At 37.3% G+C, this 21,912-nt stretch overlaps 1 protein-coding gene across 9 annotated transcripts in view; it reads left to right on the forward strand.

Annotated features, from left to right (window-relative positions):
• ZNF385B (zinc finger protein 385B) overlaps nucleotides 1–21,912 on the forward strand; it is a 137,611-nt gene that overhangs the window by 79,729 nt on the left and 35,970 nt on the right. For 8 of the 9 annotated variants that reach the window (XM_032189965.1, XM_032189973.1, XM_032189967.1 and 5 more), the window contains 2 exons: nucleotides 644–774; nucleotides 18,967–19,077. In XM_032189965.1, coding sequence (XP_032045856.1) covers nucleotides 644–774; nucleotides 18,967–19,077 — 242 coding nt within the window. The remainder of the gene's footprint in view (nucleotides 1–643; nucleotides 775–18,966; nucleotides 19,078–21,912) is intronic. The other variant, XM_032189974.1, reaches the window with a different exon arrangement.

Genomic DNA, 21,912 nt, shown 5'->3' on the forward strand with positions numbered 1-21,912 from the left:
CACTTTTGGGGAGAAAGATTTGTGCTCCAATTAAGAAAATGTTGATTTGCATTGCATGTAGAGAGTTCGTGTGTGTGCCAGCTGATTATCTGTTGTCCATTTTCTAATATTTGCATTGCACTGTAAAACAGAAGGAATTAAATATATATATATCTAATATGAAATGATGTTTGTGCAGCACCTAATAGTTACAGAAGCTGCTGGAAGAAGAAAAAACAAACACACAGCTCACTATTTGGAAACAGACCTCTGGATTTCAGCTTGCATGTACTGCCTGTGCTAGCTGATCTAATAGGCAACCATGAATTGCAAAAGCATCTGACTTCCATGGGCGCCTATCCTGGCCTTTTTGGCACAGAAGAATTTTTCAGCTTTAGGAGGATTTATTCTATCTGCCAGGGTGATTTATATACCATATGTCTCCTCTGCAGCTTCTGAGTATGCATGGCCATAGGGAAGTGTTCTGCCTCATCTCTAGTGTGTGGAAATAGGTTTCTTTTAATGATATTAACTCCTGCAGAGCCACTTTATTACCTCCATGCATTATTTGTTCTTGGCGGTTGTGTCAGCAAGGGATAGCTATGCTGTGTGTAACGTGGAAAGGAGAATACTATGAATTCCTGGTTTTGTTTGCTCTTGGCAGGCACTACTACACTTCCCACCCTTGTGCGCACACCTGCCTTGATGATGCAGCCTTCCCTGGATATCAAACCCTTTATGCACTTCCCAGTGGACAGCAGCTCTGCTGTTGGATTCTTCCCAAATTTTAACACAGTAAGTAAAGGTGCTTCTGCATTTAGTTTCAATGTAATGCTTTCCAAGCCAGTTCTAATATCCAGTATTGAAACAAGCCTAGTTTTAGTAGAACCCTGTTTTTTGTCTGTGCTGTGATTCTTACTGTTCCCTCGCGTGAAAGTCTCACGCTGTTACCCAACCTTCTTACTGCAAAACATCTTTTTTTTTTTTTTTTTTAACTTGGTCTGTGAGGGTGTTGTTTGCACACAGAAAAAGGCCCATGGTAGAGCTTTAGTGAGTAATGGAATAATTTTGAGTGTTTACCTGGGAGTACACGTTTCCATGAGCTGGGAAAAAAAAATAATAAAAAAGAAAAAGAACAAGAAAGAGAAAAAGCTAACGGAAAAAACAGACTGGCAGGTAAGGCCTAGATCCTCCACTGACTTAAACATGTTGAGTGCACTGAAACTAGTATTTTGCATGCTGCCACTCAGTTTTGCTTGTGCAGCTAATTCAGCATAGAACAAATCGGCAAACAGTAAGTTAATAGCAACAGGAAGAAACTGCTCCAGGTCATTTCTGCTGAGTCAGTAAATATGCTTTGCTCATCCATGACCGTTGCCTCACGGTTGTCGCTGTTGCTGTGGAGGGATGGGAAGGGGAGCACTGTCACTGCCAGCAGGCAGGGATCAGCTGAGCCACCACCAAACATTTCCTTTGTAAATTTTCCTTCTGTCTGAAGTTAATACAGCAAGAGGATTTATTCTTCTGCCTGACTTGCAAATAAATCTTGCTGACAGGCCTTGTGTTTGAGCACACAGTACTGTGGGATGGTTATAAGGTAACCATATTAGCCAGCTTCTTTCAACTGTTGGCAGCCCAACTTATTTTATAAACTGTAGCAAATATTATTAATTCATTACAAAACAGGCATGTAAAATTTGTGTGTTTGTGGGAGATGTGAGGTTATTCATGTGTACAGATCTGAGGGGTACATACACATACTTATGTACAAAGAGAGAAAAGATAAAAATTCAGGTATTTTTAAAGTGCAGGAGTCAAAACTTAATACAATTTTAGATAGCAGTATGTCATTCTCATCTCCGGGGCATGATGAAATTCATATTCATTTTCATTCGTCTAATACAGTTGAGAATTTTGTTATTGATTTGTCTGTTTTCCAGTTGCACTGATATTATAGCTGAGCTTTGTCACAGAAGTGTACATAAGTCTTAGAGAACCTTTTCTTTAGGGATGCTCTGGTTGTAGTCAACCATTATTTGCTTGCTAGTGTTTTTATTGAATTTCTGAGCTGCTGTAGCCTCTAGAGGCAGATTAATTTGTATATTTAGACTGTTTTTGCCTATGTACACTAGCTTACATTTATCTAGGTTACATTCTATTTGCCTAATTGCCAGAGTGTTTATCCTTCACACCTGCCATTTCTCTCCAAACTTCTATGAGTTTTATTAAAAGAGAAGCCTGGGGTCATCAGCAAATATCTTCTATTCCTCCCTTGGAATTCTTGATAATTATCTAAAATCACACTGTCATGCACCACAGACACCACATTCTTAAATGTTCCTTTTGGAGAATCAGTATTTCAGCACTACACTATTTCTAATTCATAGACTTTGCCATTTATCTTGTATGTATTGATTTTCCTTAATAGCCTTTTATAATGGACTTTAAAGCTCATTGGAAAACTAAATCATTCATAGTTATCTTCTGACAGGCACAGTGAACACCAGTTGTCATACATTTCCCTTCTTTTTAACTTAGCACAACCTTTGCAAATGTGCATTTCTATGCTTTTTTTTTTTCTTCTTTTTATCAAAGTAAATACAAATGGGGGGAGGGTGGAGAGGGAAGATGTGTAAATAAATAAATATAATAAAGTCTAAATCCTTTTTCCAGAAGATCAAATTTGAGTAAACATAACCAAAACTCAGTTCACTCATGATGTATGCATCTTCAAAAGTTCCTTAATTTTTCTTCTCGTGCAGTACCAGAGTATTGGAAGAGCTTTTGCCACACACATGCACATACACACAATCATTTGCCATACAAATTAATCACAAGAGGACTTGTCAAAGGCTGTGGACAGTGACACCTCTGGCATGCAACTCTGAATCTCTTTGCATTTGGTAGGACTGAGGGAACCGCCAGCACATGCCAGGGCCACTGTTCATCCTTTCATATGTTCACTGAAGGTAGAAAAAAGAAATGTGGTCTCAAGAGAAAACTTCTCTGCATCAACCTGTTTATTTTTCAGTGGCAGCCAGATACAGAAGTGTTTTTTCTAAATCCTGTCAGGAGGTGATTTCTAACTTAATTTCAGTGGCCTGAAAAATAAAAGTTTCTTGTTTCTTCTCTTTGAAGAGCTTGATACTGCCACTACCAGGTCACAAAGAATAAGGTAAATTATATTAAATAGAAACATGTTTAAAGGAATACCCCCTACCGTGTTTCCAAAATAACTTCCTTTATTTATGGAAATATATTTAAAATCTGAGGTAAATCCTCTTTTTATATAGGTAACTTTGACAGTTTTCAATTCTGAAAACATCTGTGGTGCTACAGATGAAACATCAGTGTTCCCATTTCCTTTGTGAACATTTTCTGATCACATGCTTCTCTCCACATGGGGTACTGTTCAGACAAAATGCTGAGGCAGACCCTGATTTTTTAAAAGGAAAGAATACCCTATGTATATCTTATTTTCTTGACAGAATCGTGTGATTTAGTTTAAGATACCTCTCTTCTGTTTCTCATAAATCAGCAGTAGTTCTAAAAATAATGTGGGTGTGTGCATAGTACTTAGCAATTCATGCTCCAAATGATTTTTTCTTGTTCCTTATGACTTGGCCTTATAATGTAGGCCAAATTAGTTGGGGATGCTGGTACTGACTCTTTTGGATACATGCCTTTATTCCTCAGCTAGGGAGCTCTTTTTTACTTTATTATTTATTTCAATGCATCAGCCAGAAAGGGATCTTCTGAGTGCAGAATAAAGGACTCCAAGCAGCAAGGTGTTGCAGAACTGGTGCACAGTTCTTTCCTGGACTTTTCGGAGCACTGGCAACTAGTTTTGTCATTTTAGGACAAGTGTGATCAGGCTGTCACAGCCTGAACGTGGCTGGTGCATGGAAGGACAGGAGTGCTCTCAGAAGTGCTGCAGCAACAGGGGGACAGCATGTTAGTCCTGGCATCAAGTTCTGTAAACTCTTACTCAGTTACTTGTACCCCCCCGTATGAAATGCATAACTTGAATCAAATTTTTGGCTAGTATGACTTAGAATATTTTTTATTTATAGTAGAATGGCATCCAGGAGGTTCCCAAATTGGTACCTCCAATTTGGAACAGAAGCTGTGCAAAAAGGTATTGTTTAAATACAGATGCTCTTTAACATGCAAAAAAAGACTAATGATTCCTTAACATGTAAGATCTTGCATGTTGATTACATTTTAAGATCTGAGAGACTTCAAAGTCAAGTATATAATGTTAGTGAAAATCAAAAGTAAGATTACCACAAGTTTTAATTATGTCCCCATTGTGCATCTATTATAATGCAATCTGGGATTTTATCTCACCAGCTTTCACCACAAAGCTTCATCTTCGTACCAGTCTTTTCTCTGCACATTCTTGATGCATTTTATTATGTCATCTGTTCTGCGGACTGTATGAGGAAAATATGCTTTGTGGTCACATCACAGAAGGTTATATCTATGCATGAGCTAAAATGGATGAAAGCAAAGTTTTATCTTACAAAGCAAACTGAATGATCATTGCCTGCATCTCCCTGTAAGGGATGTATAGTCCCCAGGGAAAAAAAAAAAAAAAAAAAAAAGAGCACTGAAAACTCCAGCACATTCTACCTTGTCCTGAAATGAGAGCAGCACTGCTTGATTCAAATTTAGTTGAAGTGGTGTAGCCAGGGACCTGTCGGTCTGCACAAAAGCAGTATCAAAAGCAGTATCAGCAATTTCTGAGATTCCATCATCATAGAAAATAATCAGCAATTCATATGCTTCCTTCGAAGTTTGTTATGGCCTCATGGGTAATCAAAGATTATAGTATCTCTTGTAGCATTCACATTAGTGAGAATTTTCCATCTAACTATATGACAATTGGTTTCTAAATGCTGGTTTGTGCCTCCATAGTTTAGAGGACTCAGGGGTTAATGTGGCCTGGTTGCTGCCTCAGAGTCTATTTCTCTTCCAGTAGGTTATGCTGAGTCTTTGCATTAGAGTTCAGATCTCCCCTTGCAAAGCAGACCAGAAATATTTTACATTTGCCAGGGAAGGTGAGCCAGCTGGAATAGGCTACAGGAAGGGAAAGAGGAGCTGACTGGTAACGTAGTCAGATATCTCTGTCTTTTCTCCATCATTAGCCTTGCCTGGACTAAGTATCTCTGGCCTGTACCCAACAAGACTACCGGCAGGGACTAATTTGCTCTTTCCTCTTCTGCATTTTCAATTATGTCCCTCATTTTTAGATGCTACCTCTCTGGTTCTTGTTTGCTCTCCCTCAAAATTGAAGGGCCCCCTAATCAAGCAGATCAGAGCGCTGTGCCTCATATCGCCGGCTACTCACCCTGCGTGCCAAGAGCCTCTCCTCCTTTTGGCACTGCTCTGCAGTGCAGGAGCTTTCTGTTTCCTTCGCAGAATCTGAATTTCAGCCACTTAGCTCTGCTGCCATGCCAAAGTACACACTGGAGCTCAGGCTTGTATACAGGAGGAGTGGATTCCAGATGCAGCCAACTGGATGGTGCCAGGCTATTATCTACTGTCCCCTGTCCCATGCAGCCTGTCCTTGTGCTCTCATTTCCCCTTCTTCCTCTTCTTCCCTTGGCACAGTGCCAAGGGAACAGAACCTGCTCTGTTCGTCTCCCTCAGACATATTCTGCTCCTGAGAACAGGTGAAGTTTCATAAGGGCAATACCTTGATCTCATTACCTAACAACACAGGAAAAAAATGAAGCAAATAATTTAAAAGCAGTGTTTTGTAGAGTAGCTGGATATTTGGTTTGGCCTGGCTTGATTATGTTTTGATTTTTTTTGTCTTAAAAAAAAAAAAAAAAGCAAGATTTTTTTCTTTTACAGGCCTCTTATGTGCCCTTTTTTATAGTTAGTACAGGCGCACGGATCTCCTCAGGTTTTCCTCTGGTGCACTTCATGGAGCACTTCAAAGTTACCCTCCTTTACCTTTAGTTATTCTGTAGTCTGAATAATGCATGTTTTCCAGAGCATAGCCAAAATCATCCAAACTACAATATGAGGAATTGAGGGATACCTTTTATGAATAACAGAGGGGGGAAAAAAAAAAAAGAGAGAGAGAGACAGAGCATAATGCATATTTTCCCAGTTGTTTACAAAAGAGAAAAGATGTTCAGGAACCCCATAATAAAGCCTGAACTGTGGAAGCACAGGCTGCTGCTGCTGTGTTCATAGGCTAATTCTTGCTGCTGTGACACAGTTTTCCTCTGGCAGTGTCTGTCCCTTCCCTTTGTGTCCTTAGTCTTTTCACACCAAGCCAGGGAATCCTCCTTGTCCTTCTATGGCTCTGATGCAAATCATCAGAAACCTCTTTCAAACGTGGCATGAATTTCTGGAAAGATTCTTAGTCTTTGGAGGCCCTGAAAAATGTTTATTCAAAGCATTGTATTTTTCCCACAAAGTACTTGAGCTATTTCTGTTGAAATTTTCAAAAAAGATTGAGCTTGAAGCACACACCTGGTAAGATACATTGAGTCTGTGGAAAGGGGGGTGGAGAGGGAACACTGGAGGGAGAAGTGCTGCCAAAACCAGGGAGTTGTCACTCACTCTTTGACAGGTTTTACAGTTGTGGTATTTCAGTTTAAAGATGTAGGTTCCTTAGCTCCTGTCAGAAATCTCTTCAAAGAACAACTCTCTGTTAAATAAGAGTCTAAATAAATATTTTTCTGACTTGTTTCTAGTCTCTAACGCATGTTATTCTTGGGGGAGTGGGGGGGAAACAACTCTAAAATAATAGACTGTCTTTACAGGTGATTCTCCTCAAACAATAATTGTTTGAAGATTCCCATTATCTTGCATTTTCTCTAGCAGGATCTGGATGGATAAGCCTGGTTCTTTAACTTCCCAGTTTCAGCAGCCAGATAGGAAGCCCTGTCTCTAAGGAGCAAATGCATTGCCACACGCCAGCATGAAGCAGATGTCTCCCAGCACACTGGCCTTCTACTGCCTTAACGGAATTCAGTGTTGATGGTGTGGTTTTTGAAAAATGGTTCCTGAATTGTTCCACTGTTTCTGTTATTGTCCATACAAGTAATTAGGTCACCAGCCTAATTCCTTAAAGAACTACAGTTTCTGCATACAAATTCTAACATTTCCTGAGTCCTTCAGAAGATCAATTCCTTGGCTGCCTGTTTCATCTGTCTTTACAGAAAGCTGGGAATTAGTCTCCCTGACACTTCCACAGTACATATTCCTTCTCCTTGTCAGCACACGGAGTAGCTGAAAAGCTTTTATCTTCATTGAATTGCTTTCTTAAGTTAGTAGTGTCTTCATGACACAAGGAAGATATTTAAAGGAAGAAGATTATTAACCATAAATATTTCAGACATTAGACCACAGAAAGATGGACTATGAGGCAAATGTCTCCTCTCACAGCAGGCAGTTGCAAAATTGCAGTCTAAGACAAACAGGGAGCGTGTGTTTCACCACTGAGCTTATAGAGATGTCAGTAGTTTCTAATCACAAGATCTCTTGTCCTAGGAAAGAATCCAGAGCACCTTTAGAAAAGTCTCAATTCTTGATGTGTCAGCTGAATGCAGAAGCACCTGCTCATGTGGCATGCTGCCTGTACCTGCTCAGCATTCCTGCCCTCACTTACAGCTTGCTTGCATCCCACCATGAGAAAGTAAAAATTACTGAAGTGATTAATTAATAAATGACAAGAATTAGCCAGGAATTAATGGCTGTTGTACTCTCTCTTTCTGAATGTGGGTATAGCTGCTGGTCTTTTAATTTAAATGCACTCAGTTTTACAGGAATTTAAGAATAGCGTATGGCAATTTATAGTCATAGTGTGAAAGCTGTCTTTTGTTGGCGTTCCTGAAAGCTGATGGTACACAGGTCTGAGGCCCTGACCAGCCCATTTCAACTACCTGAGCAGGGCTCATTTCAAGATCTGTAGTTTTCAACCTGGTCTTCTCTGTACACGATCTGTCTCATCCCACAGTGGATATGTACAAACTTCATATGCTACCCCAAGTTAATGCTATGGAAAGAGAATGAGATGTATTAGAAAAGACCAGTTTTTCCCTTTGCCTACTCTGTATCTCATTTACTTAGATTTACAAACAAATACGAACAATCAGATTTTGATTCTGCATTAATTTTCAGGGCAGGTTTGATTAGAAATGGAATTCTCTTTTAGAGACTCTTATATGAATACAGTGTTATTCTTTTATTTTAATCACAAGCATTTTAAAAACTGCTTGTGTAGTGTGTGGTACTGATAAGATTAAGAAAACAAACAGAAACATTATCATGTTTTTTGTGTGAAGAAAGCCTTATCCATTGCTGGAGAGAGTAGATTACAGTTGTCAGCTAACATAAGAAATTTTCAGTTCCGACTTGATTCTAATTTATATTCATCTATTTTATACAATTATGCTAAAATGCATATATACATATAATTTATCAATTTTTAGATACATATTTTTATTATGTGAAAGGTAACAAAGCTAATTAATTTCAGAAGACTAGGTTTCCCGCGTCCTTATTCTTTCCTTTTCAAAGAATTGATTGAGGCCATGAATTTGGCTCTAACTTCTCTTAACATGGTTCAGAAATGCGGAAGAAATTCATATCTACCTAAGAGGATACCTCTTATGTGCATGTGATATTGGTGTTCTGGAACAGGCTGGGAGCAAGAGAACTGCCAGCAAAACTTAAAGCAGACCCTCAAAAATAAAATCATGAGGTCTAAAGGCATCCTTAAAGAGGAAAGCAAGAATTAGGAATCTTGCTCACCCCACACATTATCTAAGTTTTTCTGACTAGTACCTCCTCGGCTTGAGTCTTCTGTCAGGATTCTACTGAAAGGTAATTTTTCATATTAGTTTACCCATTAGCATTTTTTTATCGTCATATGGTAATAGTGTAAAAAGAAGAGCTGTGCTCTCGGGATATGCTATTGGTTTGATTTCCAGCTTGTCTCATACAGTAGTATGTTTTTATTTTTTTCTGCATCTGAAGGGAAGATATTGCTGGTAGTGTTTTTCATTTAACTTAACACAGCCAAGTGTTCTGAATAACAGCAGCCTTAATAATAAATAGCAGCTATATAGCATTTTCCATCAGAGAATTTTGAAGAGTTGTAAACATGTTATTTAGACCTTTCAACTTTTTTTTTTTTTTTTCCCGAGATTGCAAATATATTTTTCCACATTTTTGAGATGAATAATACAAGTACAGTTAAACTTTGGAGCCACTAGAATCACAAATGGAAGGGAAATTGTAATATCACTTAAGTATTGCTTTAGCCTTTGGGGTTTTACTTTGTTTTTCTCAATTTTAGTCTGTCATAGTCCTCAAAACTCATCGTACAGATGCAAAGTCTTGTATGGTAGTAAAGGAGTAATCTGCATGCTTTGAAAATAAAGCTGCTGATTTCTTTTAGCTGGTTCAGTTTAGTATAAAACAAAGCATTAAACCTTCGGTATTTACTTTTTTCCTTGTTTTCCATTTGCATATGGGGGGGAATTCTCCTTTGTCCCTGCTTTTGTCCCAAAACATTTTGAGCAGCTTTCTGTTATTTATTTCAACTACAAGAATCTCCACTCCTGTCAAGAGCAGAAAATTTTAACCTTTCTTTTTTTCTTTTTTTTTTTTTCCCCCATAAGTTTAACCTATTTTAAATGGAGGCATCCTCTGTTTAAACGATGCCAGCAGCATAATTTGGTGTTCACATTTGCAAACTCGGTCCTTTTATGTACCTGTATCCTCACTTGTGGATAAGCCTTATAAGAAACTGAGACCAAATTCAGAAGTTTTTACTGTGGTGCCTGCCAATTCTTTGTTTTGTTGGGTTGTCTTTCTATAGACATCAAATATTATAATATATATATATTTATTTACTTATTTTTAATTACTACAATTTCTAAAACAGCAGTGGAATTTAATTTTTAGAGCAATTTTTTTCTAAGGCTCTCCTAATGATTTTCTAAACCAGAATTTATTTTTAATGTACAATAAATATATCCATGGGTGAAAGGAAGGAAGGGCAGGGCGGATAAGAGGGAATAGTCTTAGCACTGGGAAAAAAAAAAAAAAAAAAAAAAAAAAGAGAGAGAGAGAGGTAATAAAAAAAAGAATTAAAAGATGTTTTTTTCATTTCTCTTTTGATCTCTATGCTTAATCATACCCTATTATATAGGGAGAAGGGAAGGGAGAGATTAAAATAATTACATGACTTATTTATTTATTTAATATTTGATTTTCTTGATTTAAGTCAAAGAAATGCAAAGACAGGGTTAACAGAAGAGCAAAAGATCAGGAAATCCCTGGTTTTAATTCAGTCAGACAGTGTAGAACATTTTTACTTTTGTTTATGTTATTCTAAGCAACTATTTTGCACTGGTTTAGGAGAGAAAAAATTTTGCTGAGAAGGCCAGGATTCACACTTGGCCTCCTGAGCTCAGTCAGACAAGTTCTTGTGAATTAGACTTTCTAAATGAAACCCCAACTGAAAGCAGCCTCTGCTCCGACAGAAGACTCCCAGGCTGGTGGTGTTTCAGCCAGCTCTGCTCCTCTGACTAGGTCAAAATACAGCAAAATTGTTTGTGCTAGACTACAAGATGAATAAATGGGCCTGTCAGTAAAGATGTAGGGCTATGCTTCCCAAGTTGATGCTGAGGAAAGATGAATGCATTTCTTGTTAAAAGAAATAAGATTTAATTAAGTAGGTAAAGAGAGAGTGTATTTGAGCATACTGTTGTCACTTCTAGTGCCTATAGTTCAATGGCATATTGAAAATCTGAAGAGGAGTCAGAGGAAAAACTATTGAATGAATCAAGGCTTTTATAATGAGAGGCTTAAGGAATTCAGCTTATTTGATTTATCCAAGAGACAGTTAAGAGCTGATCTGATTGCAGTGTATACAAGTGCCTACACTTTCAGACATTAGGGTGCCCTTTAATCTAATTGAGTGAGGCACAACTAGATTGAGTGGTTTGTAACAGACACAGTGTGGATGTTAGCTGTGGGAATAGTTGATCATTAGCATTGCCTCCCCAGTGATGGTGTAAATTTATCTTAGTTGGAAACTTTTAAATCAAGGTCACGTTCCCTCCTTCCCCCCAAAAAAATAAATTAGGTTCTGGTTGACCACACATTATTAGACTTTGTAATAGGAAGGACTGAAGCTCTCCAGTATATGAGAAACTGTCATGCATTTTTCGGGAAATCAGATGTAATGGTTTCTTCTAACTTAAAACAAATCTGTAAATTGCTGTAGATGTTGCTTTCAGTATTCTGTATGATTGCAGATACAGGTACAAAGAGAGAATCACCCTTTTTCATTTTCCTGTGCAGGCTGGACTTCAAAAGGGGAACAAGCAAGATGATAGTACACTAAGGGACTCTGCATTACGCTGTAGGAGTGGACATAAGCAGGGAGGGGAGCCTAACTGCCGCTGGCAAGAGACAGAAAATCAATGTCCCGAGCCCAGGGTTCCAGCCCTGCAGCTATGTTGGCAGAAATAATGTAGAATTTTCAAAAATGAAATTAGCTCAACACTAACCTCTAAAAGGAAAATGATGAAGCTGAATTTATTAATATTTCATCTCTTTTAACACATAAAAGGTTGTTCCCAGCTCTGGGTGTGCTTTTGGTTGTCTTGTACTAAAAATGATGTCGAAAAGTAAACTCCGAAGCTTTCTCTTTCCTTTTTATTTATTTTTTATTTTTAAGTACTCACTGTTATTTCAAGAACTCTTTCTGGGTATCTGTAATGTCTGACATGTTAGCAGCTGAATTACAGCAAGATTTTTGTTTTGCTTTAAAATGTCTTCAGGCTGATTTCCCTTACTAGTAGTAGTGTGCGGAGGTCACAGCTATCACAGCCACTGTTTTCCTTGGGGAAGCTAGAGCTTGCTGCCAAATTGATCAAGAGGGGAAGAGGCAAACACAGTGAGGAGTTGTACTCGGGGACATTTGTGTTCAGAGTACAATGCTGTTCCTGTATTTTGGGAACCATGTGGGAGGGAAGGGAGATATTAGTCCCTGCAGCCTGCCTTGCCTCAGTGAATGCAAGAAGTGCAGGCTTATGTATTTCTGAACTTGGAAAAATGCACTTACTCAGACTTTTAAAAAGAACAAAATGGAGAGATGCTGCTCCAAAGACACTCATGGTAAAGTTATGGACTTAATGCAGTCTGAATATGGTCGGGTTTGACTCAGTAAGATCCAAATTTCATGCTATATGTGAATGCATGATGTGCAAGTACAAAGAGATGTAATTAAACAACAAAATATGATAAGAGTAATCCTCAGTTAGACCATAGGATTATGGTAAAAAACTATAATGTCACAAGTTCATTATTCTTTCTATTCTAATTAAATATTTGCACGAATCTTTGAATCAGCTGCAGACAATCTGGAAGGAGCTCTCCCCTGGCTCACCTACTAGCCATTTACATCTGCTGGCTCACCTACTAGACATTTACATGTCTGATTTTTTGAACCCCAAAACATTGCAATGAGCATTGAGATAGAAATGTGGGGAGGTTGGGGTTGGAGACCTGCATGTTTACTGTATAGAAGCACTTCTCTGGGGATGTGCTCTGTGCTAGCTGAGCAGGGCCAATACATGGGCATTGATGACAGAGCTGCCTCAAAAAAGGTGAGAGGTGTGCCTTAGCAGATGTTCCTGGTATTGTAAAATAACCAAGGAAATGTGAAATGGTGTAGTGTCCACTTGAACAGTATATTATTCCTAGCATTAGCCCAATGAGAAATATGTTCTCTCTTGTGACAAAAGCATCACGAACGTGGAGAGAACAGATTATTGACAGTCTGGGCTTGCTAATCATGTCAAATGTTGCATCGCAGTGCTGAATTTTCTGATTTTGTGCAAGACATTTTAACTATGTGCTCTGTTGAGTATGGCTATTCACTTCCATAACTGCTTTGGCCATCGTTATATGTACTGTTGCGGTAGAAGGCTGTGTGTATCTGGCAGAATTAATGATAAACTTCAGCATATCACCACTTTCCATGATAGTAGCATGCTCAGCTTTCTTGACAGTTCAAGCTCAAGCACAGAATGAGCCCATGTCAGCACACAGCTTCATGATCAAGAAGGATGTTGAAAAGATCTGATCTGCAGGATGTTTGTTGCTGTTTGCCTAGGTACTTGCTTATAATATTTTTTAAAAGGCACACTCGTAAAGAGGGTAGCCCAGCAGTTTAGAAAATACCAGAATTTATTTTAGATGCTGCCCTGCATTGGTAATTTATATATGTCACTGTTTGCTCCCCTTGATTGCCAGAGGGAAGCACTGAATTGTATTATCAGTTTGTTCCATATACGGTTAAAAATTTTATTTTATCAGAGTAAAACAGCACAGTATGCCTTAGAGCCACTGTCAGTGTTTGTACAGAAGTTTCTTAAGAGATACTTCATTAAATTTCTCATAGCCACCTATCAATATTCTGTTTACAAATATTTTTCTGACAGAAAACTTTAGATTTGACCTGCAAGTTGTCATGATAGAAAGTAACTGAGTGGAGGGCATAAATTACCAGTCACAATTTTAAACTTTGATTTGGAGATCCTTGGGTTCCACTGACATGAAGCAGAGGCTCTATTGCTGCTGTTATGAGAAGATAGCTTTTGGGTGTAGATTTTCATTGAAGTGGTGGCAATAGTATGTATGACACTTGCTTACCATGTATTGATAGATAAGTAGATCAGGAACAGAATGAAAGTTTAGAGAGTAGGTCATTAGGTAGAAATGGCAAATGTAGATCAATGCACCATCGCAAGTGTAGATGTCTAATGAGCAATTTAGCCTTGCTACTTTATCAGCAGCTTGCGTTGTTATTAACTAGATACTAGGCAAGCACCAAAAGCTTCAGTTCAGATAAACATCTAAGTTTATCCAAACTTTTAAATTGGGGATCACACCTGAGCAAAAAATAATGAAAGTATTTTTTCCAATATCACAAAAAGCAGCCCTTCTTGCAATGTAGGTTCAATTTATTCAATCAAAAGGCTTAGAAATGATATCCAGCCTTTTTGTTTGTTTGTTTGCAGCAGCTTACCTCTTAACAGGATCACTACAGTTATTTCTGAGGCCTACAAGTTGTTGTTTGTGCTGTCTGCTATGTGTAGAGACATGCTAAAATAACAAGAACTTCAGTTTCATGGAAGAAGTTCTCCTGATGCCCTTACTCAATTTTTTCCCCTCCTTCTTGTGCCTATTTTGATGTCTCTTAGTATACATGTAGTCTGGATTGCTTCCTAAAGGGCACAAAAGAAGAATCTGTGGTACCATGAAAAAAAATTTTTTTAAAAATAGGGCAGGGAGACTTTCTGTTAGCAAGTGTTATAACAGAACTCAAGGATAAAATGAATTACTGATGATAGTGTGTAACAGCTCATATAAACTGCTTTTGTACCTGAGGGCTGAATTGTGTGAAATGTAATGCAAGTTCTTAAAATGCATTCTGTGGAAAATGTAAGCTATTAGATGACATATTTTTGCCAAGCAAATTAATAGGAACCTTAGTAAGAATAGTATGAGAGGACACATCATACTGTAAACTGTTTGGAAATTGTCATCATAAATTACTTTTTAAAGGGGAAATTTTCTTTACAAGCATGTTCAAAAGGGGTCAACAAATATGTAAGGATGTTTTGACTGAGATATTTTGAATTACCATAAGATTTTTTACAAAGCCCCTTAGCAAAGATTTTGAAGAAACCTGGCATAAGAGGATTACTGCAAGCCAAAAAGGTACTTGAGCGGTGAGTTGGGGAAGTTTTCTAATGGGGAAATTGTTTTTCAAGGTAGTAAGAACAAAGATAAGACAAAAATAAATAAATAAGTGAAAGATTGTAACGAGACTGAGAATGTACACAAGAAATAGCTGGTTAAATTCCACCTAGATAAATATAAAGTGATGTACAGGAAATGATGAAGGAAAAGTTCACAAAACTTCACATGCAACATAATGTGCTATGAGTTGGCCATTCTCACTTGGGAGTGGAAACTTGCGTTTATGATATGGAATTCTGTGAAAAACATCTGCTCAGAGTTCAGCTCTGATCCACCCTGAGTAATATATGAAGCATTTTGAGAAGTTAGATAGAATTTGTACCAATTTCTTAGAATTGAAAAGGGCAGCAAGGATGGTCCAAGGATGGGACAACTTCTAAGTGCAGAATGATCAAGCAATGCAGATACAATTTTGTATGGGGTACAGACCTTAGAAAAATGAGTTGTATGGAGTCAGGCTTAAAGAAGAAAAATTGTTTCTTGACACAGCAGGTTGTAGGGAATGGAGTTCAGTGCAAAGAGTGAAGTTTTCTAATGTTTAGCGAGTGCCTGGGAAAGCATACGGAAGAGAAGGTCATTGGGATTTATCAAATACATATAAAACATACTTGGTTCTGCAAAATTTCTGATAGGAAAAAATACGTAGATCAAATGCAAATATATTTGGGGGAAATGCCATGTATGTTTGTGCTGCTCTTGTTTTTCTCTTGATGACTGCATATGGCTGTTTGCAGGGGGCAAAATGAGGTGGAGGTGCAGTAGCGTTTAGCTCCTGTGTTCTTCTATGCTTTTTGATTGCCTGTTGCTGCATTAACGTTTCAGAAGTGCTTCGAAAGTCACTGTCACCAACCTCAGTGGCTGTAGATGTCTCTTATATTTACATATTCTGAAACAGGAGAAAAAGAAGTACTAGTGGGAGATTACTGCTGAAACCAGTACAGATTCCTTGCTCACTGTAATAATAATCCTTGCACATTGTAATAGTTCAGATGGGTTTAGGCAGACTCATTGCAAAACAATAGTATATCCAACTTTGTTGGAAACATGGTTTTTAATTTAACTTTTTATTAAATGAACTGAAATAAGAGAGCAAGACTAAAAGGTTGTTAAACTTGTTTATGGCTACCAGAATCAATTATTTATTCACTTATTCTTATTCTGTAGCATAAACAGCATAGTGCAAGTTTTTATTTGAATTTGTGGTAGCTATTTAGTTACTAATTTTTTTTTAATATAGAACTGTTTATTAAATACTGGTGCTCCCAACTGTGCGAACTGCGCTGCGACATTTCCTAATATATACCTCAATAAATAATTTGCTCCCTCTTCCCCACGCCCTTCCTCCCTGCAATGAAGAGGATAATTTTGTTTAGTAATCTGAGATCAGTTTACCCTGCAGCATTAATCTTCCAACAGAGAGATACTATTTTATTTTTTTCCAGCATGCTGTAATCTACCCCAGTTTCTGATATGTGTAAAACCTGTTAATTGTTAATAGGTTGTGCTTCTTGAATTCTAATTGTGACTACATGTGGGGCTCTGGTTTGGGGAAGGATCAGTGACTGCTCCCAGGGGAGCCCGAGTGGTACTTTCTGAAGACAGCACAGGCTCTGCTATTTGTGAGAGTTTGTCCTTGTGCTGCTGCATCTGTCTGAAACTGGAACTCTGTGCATAGTCTGCCTTGTATGTTTTTGGACTGACGACTGCTAATGTTAGCACTGTGGATTGCTATCTGGAACACACAGAGGGATCATTGAGCAATGCTTCTTATTTTTTTTTTTTTTTTTTTTTTTAATGGGACTGCAGACACTAGTGGGTATTTTTGCTATTACTTCTCACTGAACTCAGATGCTTCAAATGGTTGAGGTACTTTTCAGCATTACTTTTTTGTTGTAGATTACCAGATCTAGTAGTTAAGTTGAAAAGTAAAACATATGCGCCATTTAAAAAAAAAGAATAAAAAAATGCTGTTCCCTAATGATACAGCAATCTTTTAATATATTATAAATGTGATAATGTGTATCAAGTAGCATATCTATTATAAAATGAATGTTAAAAAAAAAACTTTTAATCTGCATGTATAATTGTGCTATATTATGTGGGGTATGCAATAAGTGGAACAAGACAGAAACAGGGTTTTTGTTTTATTTTAAACTATTAAACTTTAAACTGTAATTGTAGTCCATGAGGAAACACAAAATAAGGATGTTTATTTCAATTTTTATTTTAGACTTTATCACATTTGTTGTGGCAACACTGTAGTGTCATTTAATAATCCGCTATTTCATTCTAAACGATGTTTTTACTTTTGTAGCTGTTTGTATTAACATAGTACCGCTGTGGCAATGAAATCCAGAATTTAATAGCAAAAGATGATTAAAAATGATATTATCTCCAGAAAATTAGATAGCAATAACATCTACAAAACCATGCATTTGGTTTAACAGGAATCTAGCAAGAAACCACTGTAGCTTTAGTCCCAAAAATAAAAATAAAATTGCTTAGTAGGAGTTGAATGTTAGGTAATGGATTATTAGAGAATCTATTTTTAGGCAAATAAGATGCAAAAGGTTTTTCTTACATTTTTGAGTTTGTAGATGTGCATATATACAGAGCAAATCCTTGATAATGCAGGTTTCTCTGGAAGCATGGTTTTGTTCTAAGGATAAATTACAATCTTTATTCTCAGGTTTAGAAACTCTGGAAACAGCTAACTTAAAATTATAATTCTTTAATTAATAAATCATTAACTTCAACTTCCTTTTTTCCTTTTATAAGTCAGTTTACTATCTGATATGTGATGTGTATCATCTAATATTAAACAGCCAGGTTTCATTTCTTAAAATAGTACTGTAAAGGAAAAATCATCACTGTGACTGCAAAACAAGCTTCAGAAAAATGTAACTTTCAAGCAAATTGAACTATTTTCTCCTGTGCTGGTTTAAAGACAAGGTTGGGAAATGAGCATTTATCTTTTCTTGTAGATCGCCTTTTTCCTCCTCTCCTTTTCAGAATCTATTTCATATCTTAATTTAAAAATTGAGACCATGCATGCACAAGTGCTCATAGGATGATGGAGGTTGGAAGGGGCCTCAGAGGTCATCTGGTCCAACCTCCTGCTCAGAGCAGTGTCAGCTGTGAGATCACTCCAAATATACTATTTTATACGAATTGATAAAATGATTGAATCTTTGATTCAATAAATTCATTTTAATCTGTATCTATACTGCATTATGAACAAGACATTATGCTTAACTGAGACCTTAATGCAGTAGCAGTTATTACCCTTCTTTAACTTCCAGACCTGTTCCCCCATGCCGGTAGAGTTAACAACAGAGCTCTCTGCAGACTTCTCAAATAGATATTCTCAACTAGTGTTTAGCAGTGGTCCTGGAATTTAGCATAGATGTAATCATTTCCAAATCGTGAAAATGATCAAATTTAGGATTATTATAGTCAGTGCTTTACTTATCTCCAGTTTTTCAGAGTGTCAAAGTGTTTTTTGAACTGTGGTAACTTTGGTTACTTTTTCCTGGTGCAAACGTACCCTGCCTGCTCCTCTGAACCTGAGTCTTACCACAGGCTCTGTCACTCACCAGTTCTACATAGAAATGTTTAGAGATTGTGACCATTTTCTAAGCAAATGATGTTTCTAATGGAGCCGGCAAAGGACCTTCTCTGACAAAGAAATCTCCAGGAGATAATATATTCCAAATAACTGATGATATCTATCACTGAACAGAAAAACAAATAGAGACAAATGACGTGGATTTGTTACGGGGCAAAATTGATTTTCATAATGCCTGCTGAATAACATGGGGAGGCTTTTGGGGCCTCTTTGCAATTCAGATGTGACTGTCAGGTGCTGAGAATGTGGAGGATGTGTAGGGTTTGGAGAGAGGTTATTTGGTAGCCTGGGGGTGGCAGCAGTGATGGAGCTGCCTGTTGTTTTTATAAGCTCTGGCAGGCTACAAAATCCCCAACCTGTGTTAAATCTAATTATTATGAGGACTGAAATATTATTTCCCTTTGTTTATCTCAAAAAAAAAAAAAAAAAAAAAAAAAAAAAAAAAAAAAGAATAGGCTTCCAGTAGAAAGCTACTTTTTATTTATTTATTTTTTCTTTACTGTATATTGCCCTGAGAAGTTGTAAATGGATCGTTGTTTGTTCTCCAGATGGATCCTGTGCAAAAAGCAGTCATAAACCATACCTTTGGAGTGTCCGTTCCCCCAAAGAAGAAACAAGTCATTTCCTGTAATGTCTGCCAGCTTCGCTTTAACTCTGATGTGAGTATTGGTTGTTTTCATCCCTTCCAGCCCACCCCTTGTCTATTTTATTTGGTAACAATATGAATAATTAATCCAAGGCTCTTTTTTTTTTTTTTCCAAAGTCAGTCATAGTTCTGCATACATGTTGCTCAACCTGCTGGGCTGTTGCCTTGCCCACTCAGAGTGGAAGTCTGTAGTGGTACATTGTTCTTCATTTTTCTTGAAAGTATCTGGAAAGTAGTGGTCTTCACACATAACCTTAACTAATTGATTGAGAGTGATACTGCCAAGGCAAACAGACCAGCTGAGTGACTGGTGCTGACTGCTACCATGCACCTTTGTTCTTGGATTTGAGGACTAGACTATACTTTTTTTCTCAGGTTCCAGATAGTAAATCTTTAGGCATGATTTTCAGTAAAAACATACAATGAAACAGCACCTCTGTATTTTTCTGTACTTGCTCTCAAGTGTAAGAACTATTACTTAAGTGATGCATGATTAAATATTTTGCTATCATAATTTCAGTCTAAAATACTTTGAAGACCACTCCTCAAGGCTATTGAGTGGTTGGTACTACTGGAGTTTCACAATAAAGCATTGGTACCTTTTGCTCTGCTTTTCTTGCTCTTGCCTCTACCATTCTATTTTGAAGTGACTTGTAATGTGATTTCCCCAGTTTGACTTTCTTGTCTAGGCTGGCGAGGATTTTGAAGCATTGCAGTCTTACCTTCAAATTGATTTCTGAATCAAAAATCTGTCATCGTTTCACAAGCTTATTAAACTTTCTTTGAAGTGGTTAATATCTACTTAACAGATTTCAAAAGCATTTTTTTTTTTTTTTTTTTTTAAACTTAGTTCACTTGTCATTTCTCTTTAAGGTTAAGGTTTAAGTTTAAAAAATCTTTTTGCTCTGATTATTGGTCCAAATACCTACTTCTACTGATTAGAACAAGGAACCAATAAAGTTCTGCTTCTGAGTTCAGCCTTCTTTTGTCACTGAGAAGCTGGCTCAGCCTGTTCCTTCTCTTCCCTCTCTTTCTGAGGTCAGTGTCCTGCCTGCTCGTGGGTCAGGTAACTAGAGGAGTTGTTCATTTTGTCTACAGTGACATTTGGATGGACAAACAGTACTTCAAGGCAGATAGCTTACATCGCAACTCAGTGGCACAAAACAAAAAAGAGATGAAATAGTGTATCATTTTGTACATCTGCCAACTGAGCAATTTTTCCTATCTAGACTTGCTGACAAGGTAGAACAAACAATGCATATTGTATTCTGCTTTAAATGGTGACATCACAAGAGCATGTCAGATTACAGCCTTGTTCCCTCTTCTGGGGTGGCTGTATTCATACTCTGTCATACTCCTTTCTTTCTAAACATGCTCAAAATGCTCTGTTCTAGCTACTAGGAGATAAAATCCTTTTGTAATGGATGGTTTTAAGAATGGATGAGGCATCAAGACCATGTTGCTGGTAGTGATAAAAAGCAGTTCCTTACTTTCTACAGCAGCTTGTTTTAACAGGGCATTCATAAGCAACCTGGAAATTTGATTTTAGAATGTGCTGAGACTCTAGTAGTGTTATTAATACTAGAAAATACTTAAAGTTTCAAAAACATTTCATAACCAGAGCATACAAAAATATTTGGAAAACAAGTTTTCATAGAATAGCACTACTACTGTAAAATCTGTCTAGCCTTTCATCACATTATTCAGTTTCTCCTGGGAGGCTTACATAAGATTTTAAACCTTTTCTCCAGGTTCAGTCTTATAACCTTGAGAGTTATTCATCTGTGTGTGTGTTGCCTTTTTTTTTTTCCTTGTGTGTGATTTTATTTTTATTTAAATATTATTCCTTCCCCACAGCCTGTGGTAATCTGTATTATCATAATTTCAGAGATAATGCCCTTTCCAATCAGCTCTGCAGACTCCTTCGTAATCTCTTGATTTTTTTTTTTTTTTACATGCTTGCATACAAGTATTTTCTTGTGTCTGTTACTCCTTGAAATGATGATGCATAGTTCCTTCTTAGCTTGTAACCTCCTTCATAAAAATAAAAACCTGGGCTCTTTGCTTGTATTTTTCTTTTTGGACCTTTATAATGTGAAATTTTATTTGGGGTGTGGAACAGTCTTTACATCTGTTGAATCTTTCAGTGGATCTGTTCTACTGTGCAACATTCGAAGAATGTTTTGAAACCCTTTCTGGCGGCATCAAATTATGATAACTTTCATCAAACTCTTGAGCACATTGCAGAATGAAATTTGCAGTTCGTCCACTTCATAGTTACAATTCCTTCTTCTAGCTCTACAAGGCTGACGTGCTCCTTGTAGTTGATGGGCATTTTGTTCCTTTGAACTTCCTTTGACCTAAATTATGCAAGCAAATGAAATAAAAATGACAAAAAATAGCTATTAAGTAGTTTTCTTACTTTTTTTTCCTCCTAAATGAATTTCAGCTGCATAGTGTTTGAAGCTTCTGACCTGATTCCGGTAGTGCTCTATCTACTGCATGAGTATTGGATATTTGTCTGTGAGAAGAAAATTGGTTTCCTTGCCTGTAATCTTTTTTTCACACTGTGGGTACTCACTGGTCTGGATCAATAGACCAAAATATTTCTGACTTAGTCAATTTATTGTTTTCCAGCCTCCCATTAAATTAACGCAGTAAATTGCAAAGGTTTCAGATTTCTTTTCATCCGTTAGTGTGTTTGTTGGTTTAGCTTTGTTAAGAGTGTCCTGACATCAGATACAGAAGCAGGGATCTGCAGCTATCTGCAGGAGGATAAAGTCTAATATCAGGGATGGAACACATTTTAAAATAATTTGTCTTCACTCCAGGAGTAAGCATACCTAAT

The sequence above is a fragment of the Aythya fuligula genome, chromosome 6 (assembly GCF_009819795.1).
Source record: "Aythya fuligula isolate bAytFul2 chromosome 6, bAytFul2.pri, whole genome shotgun sequence".
Taxonomy (NCBI): Eukaryota; Metazoa; Chordata; class Aves; order Anseriformes; family Anatidae; genus Aythya; species Aythya fuligula.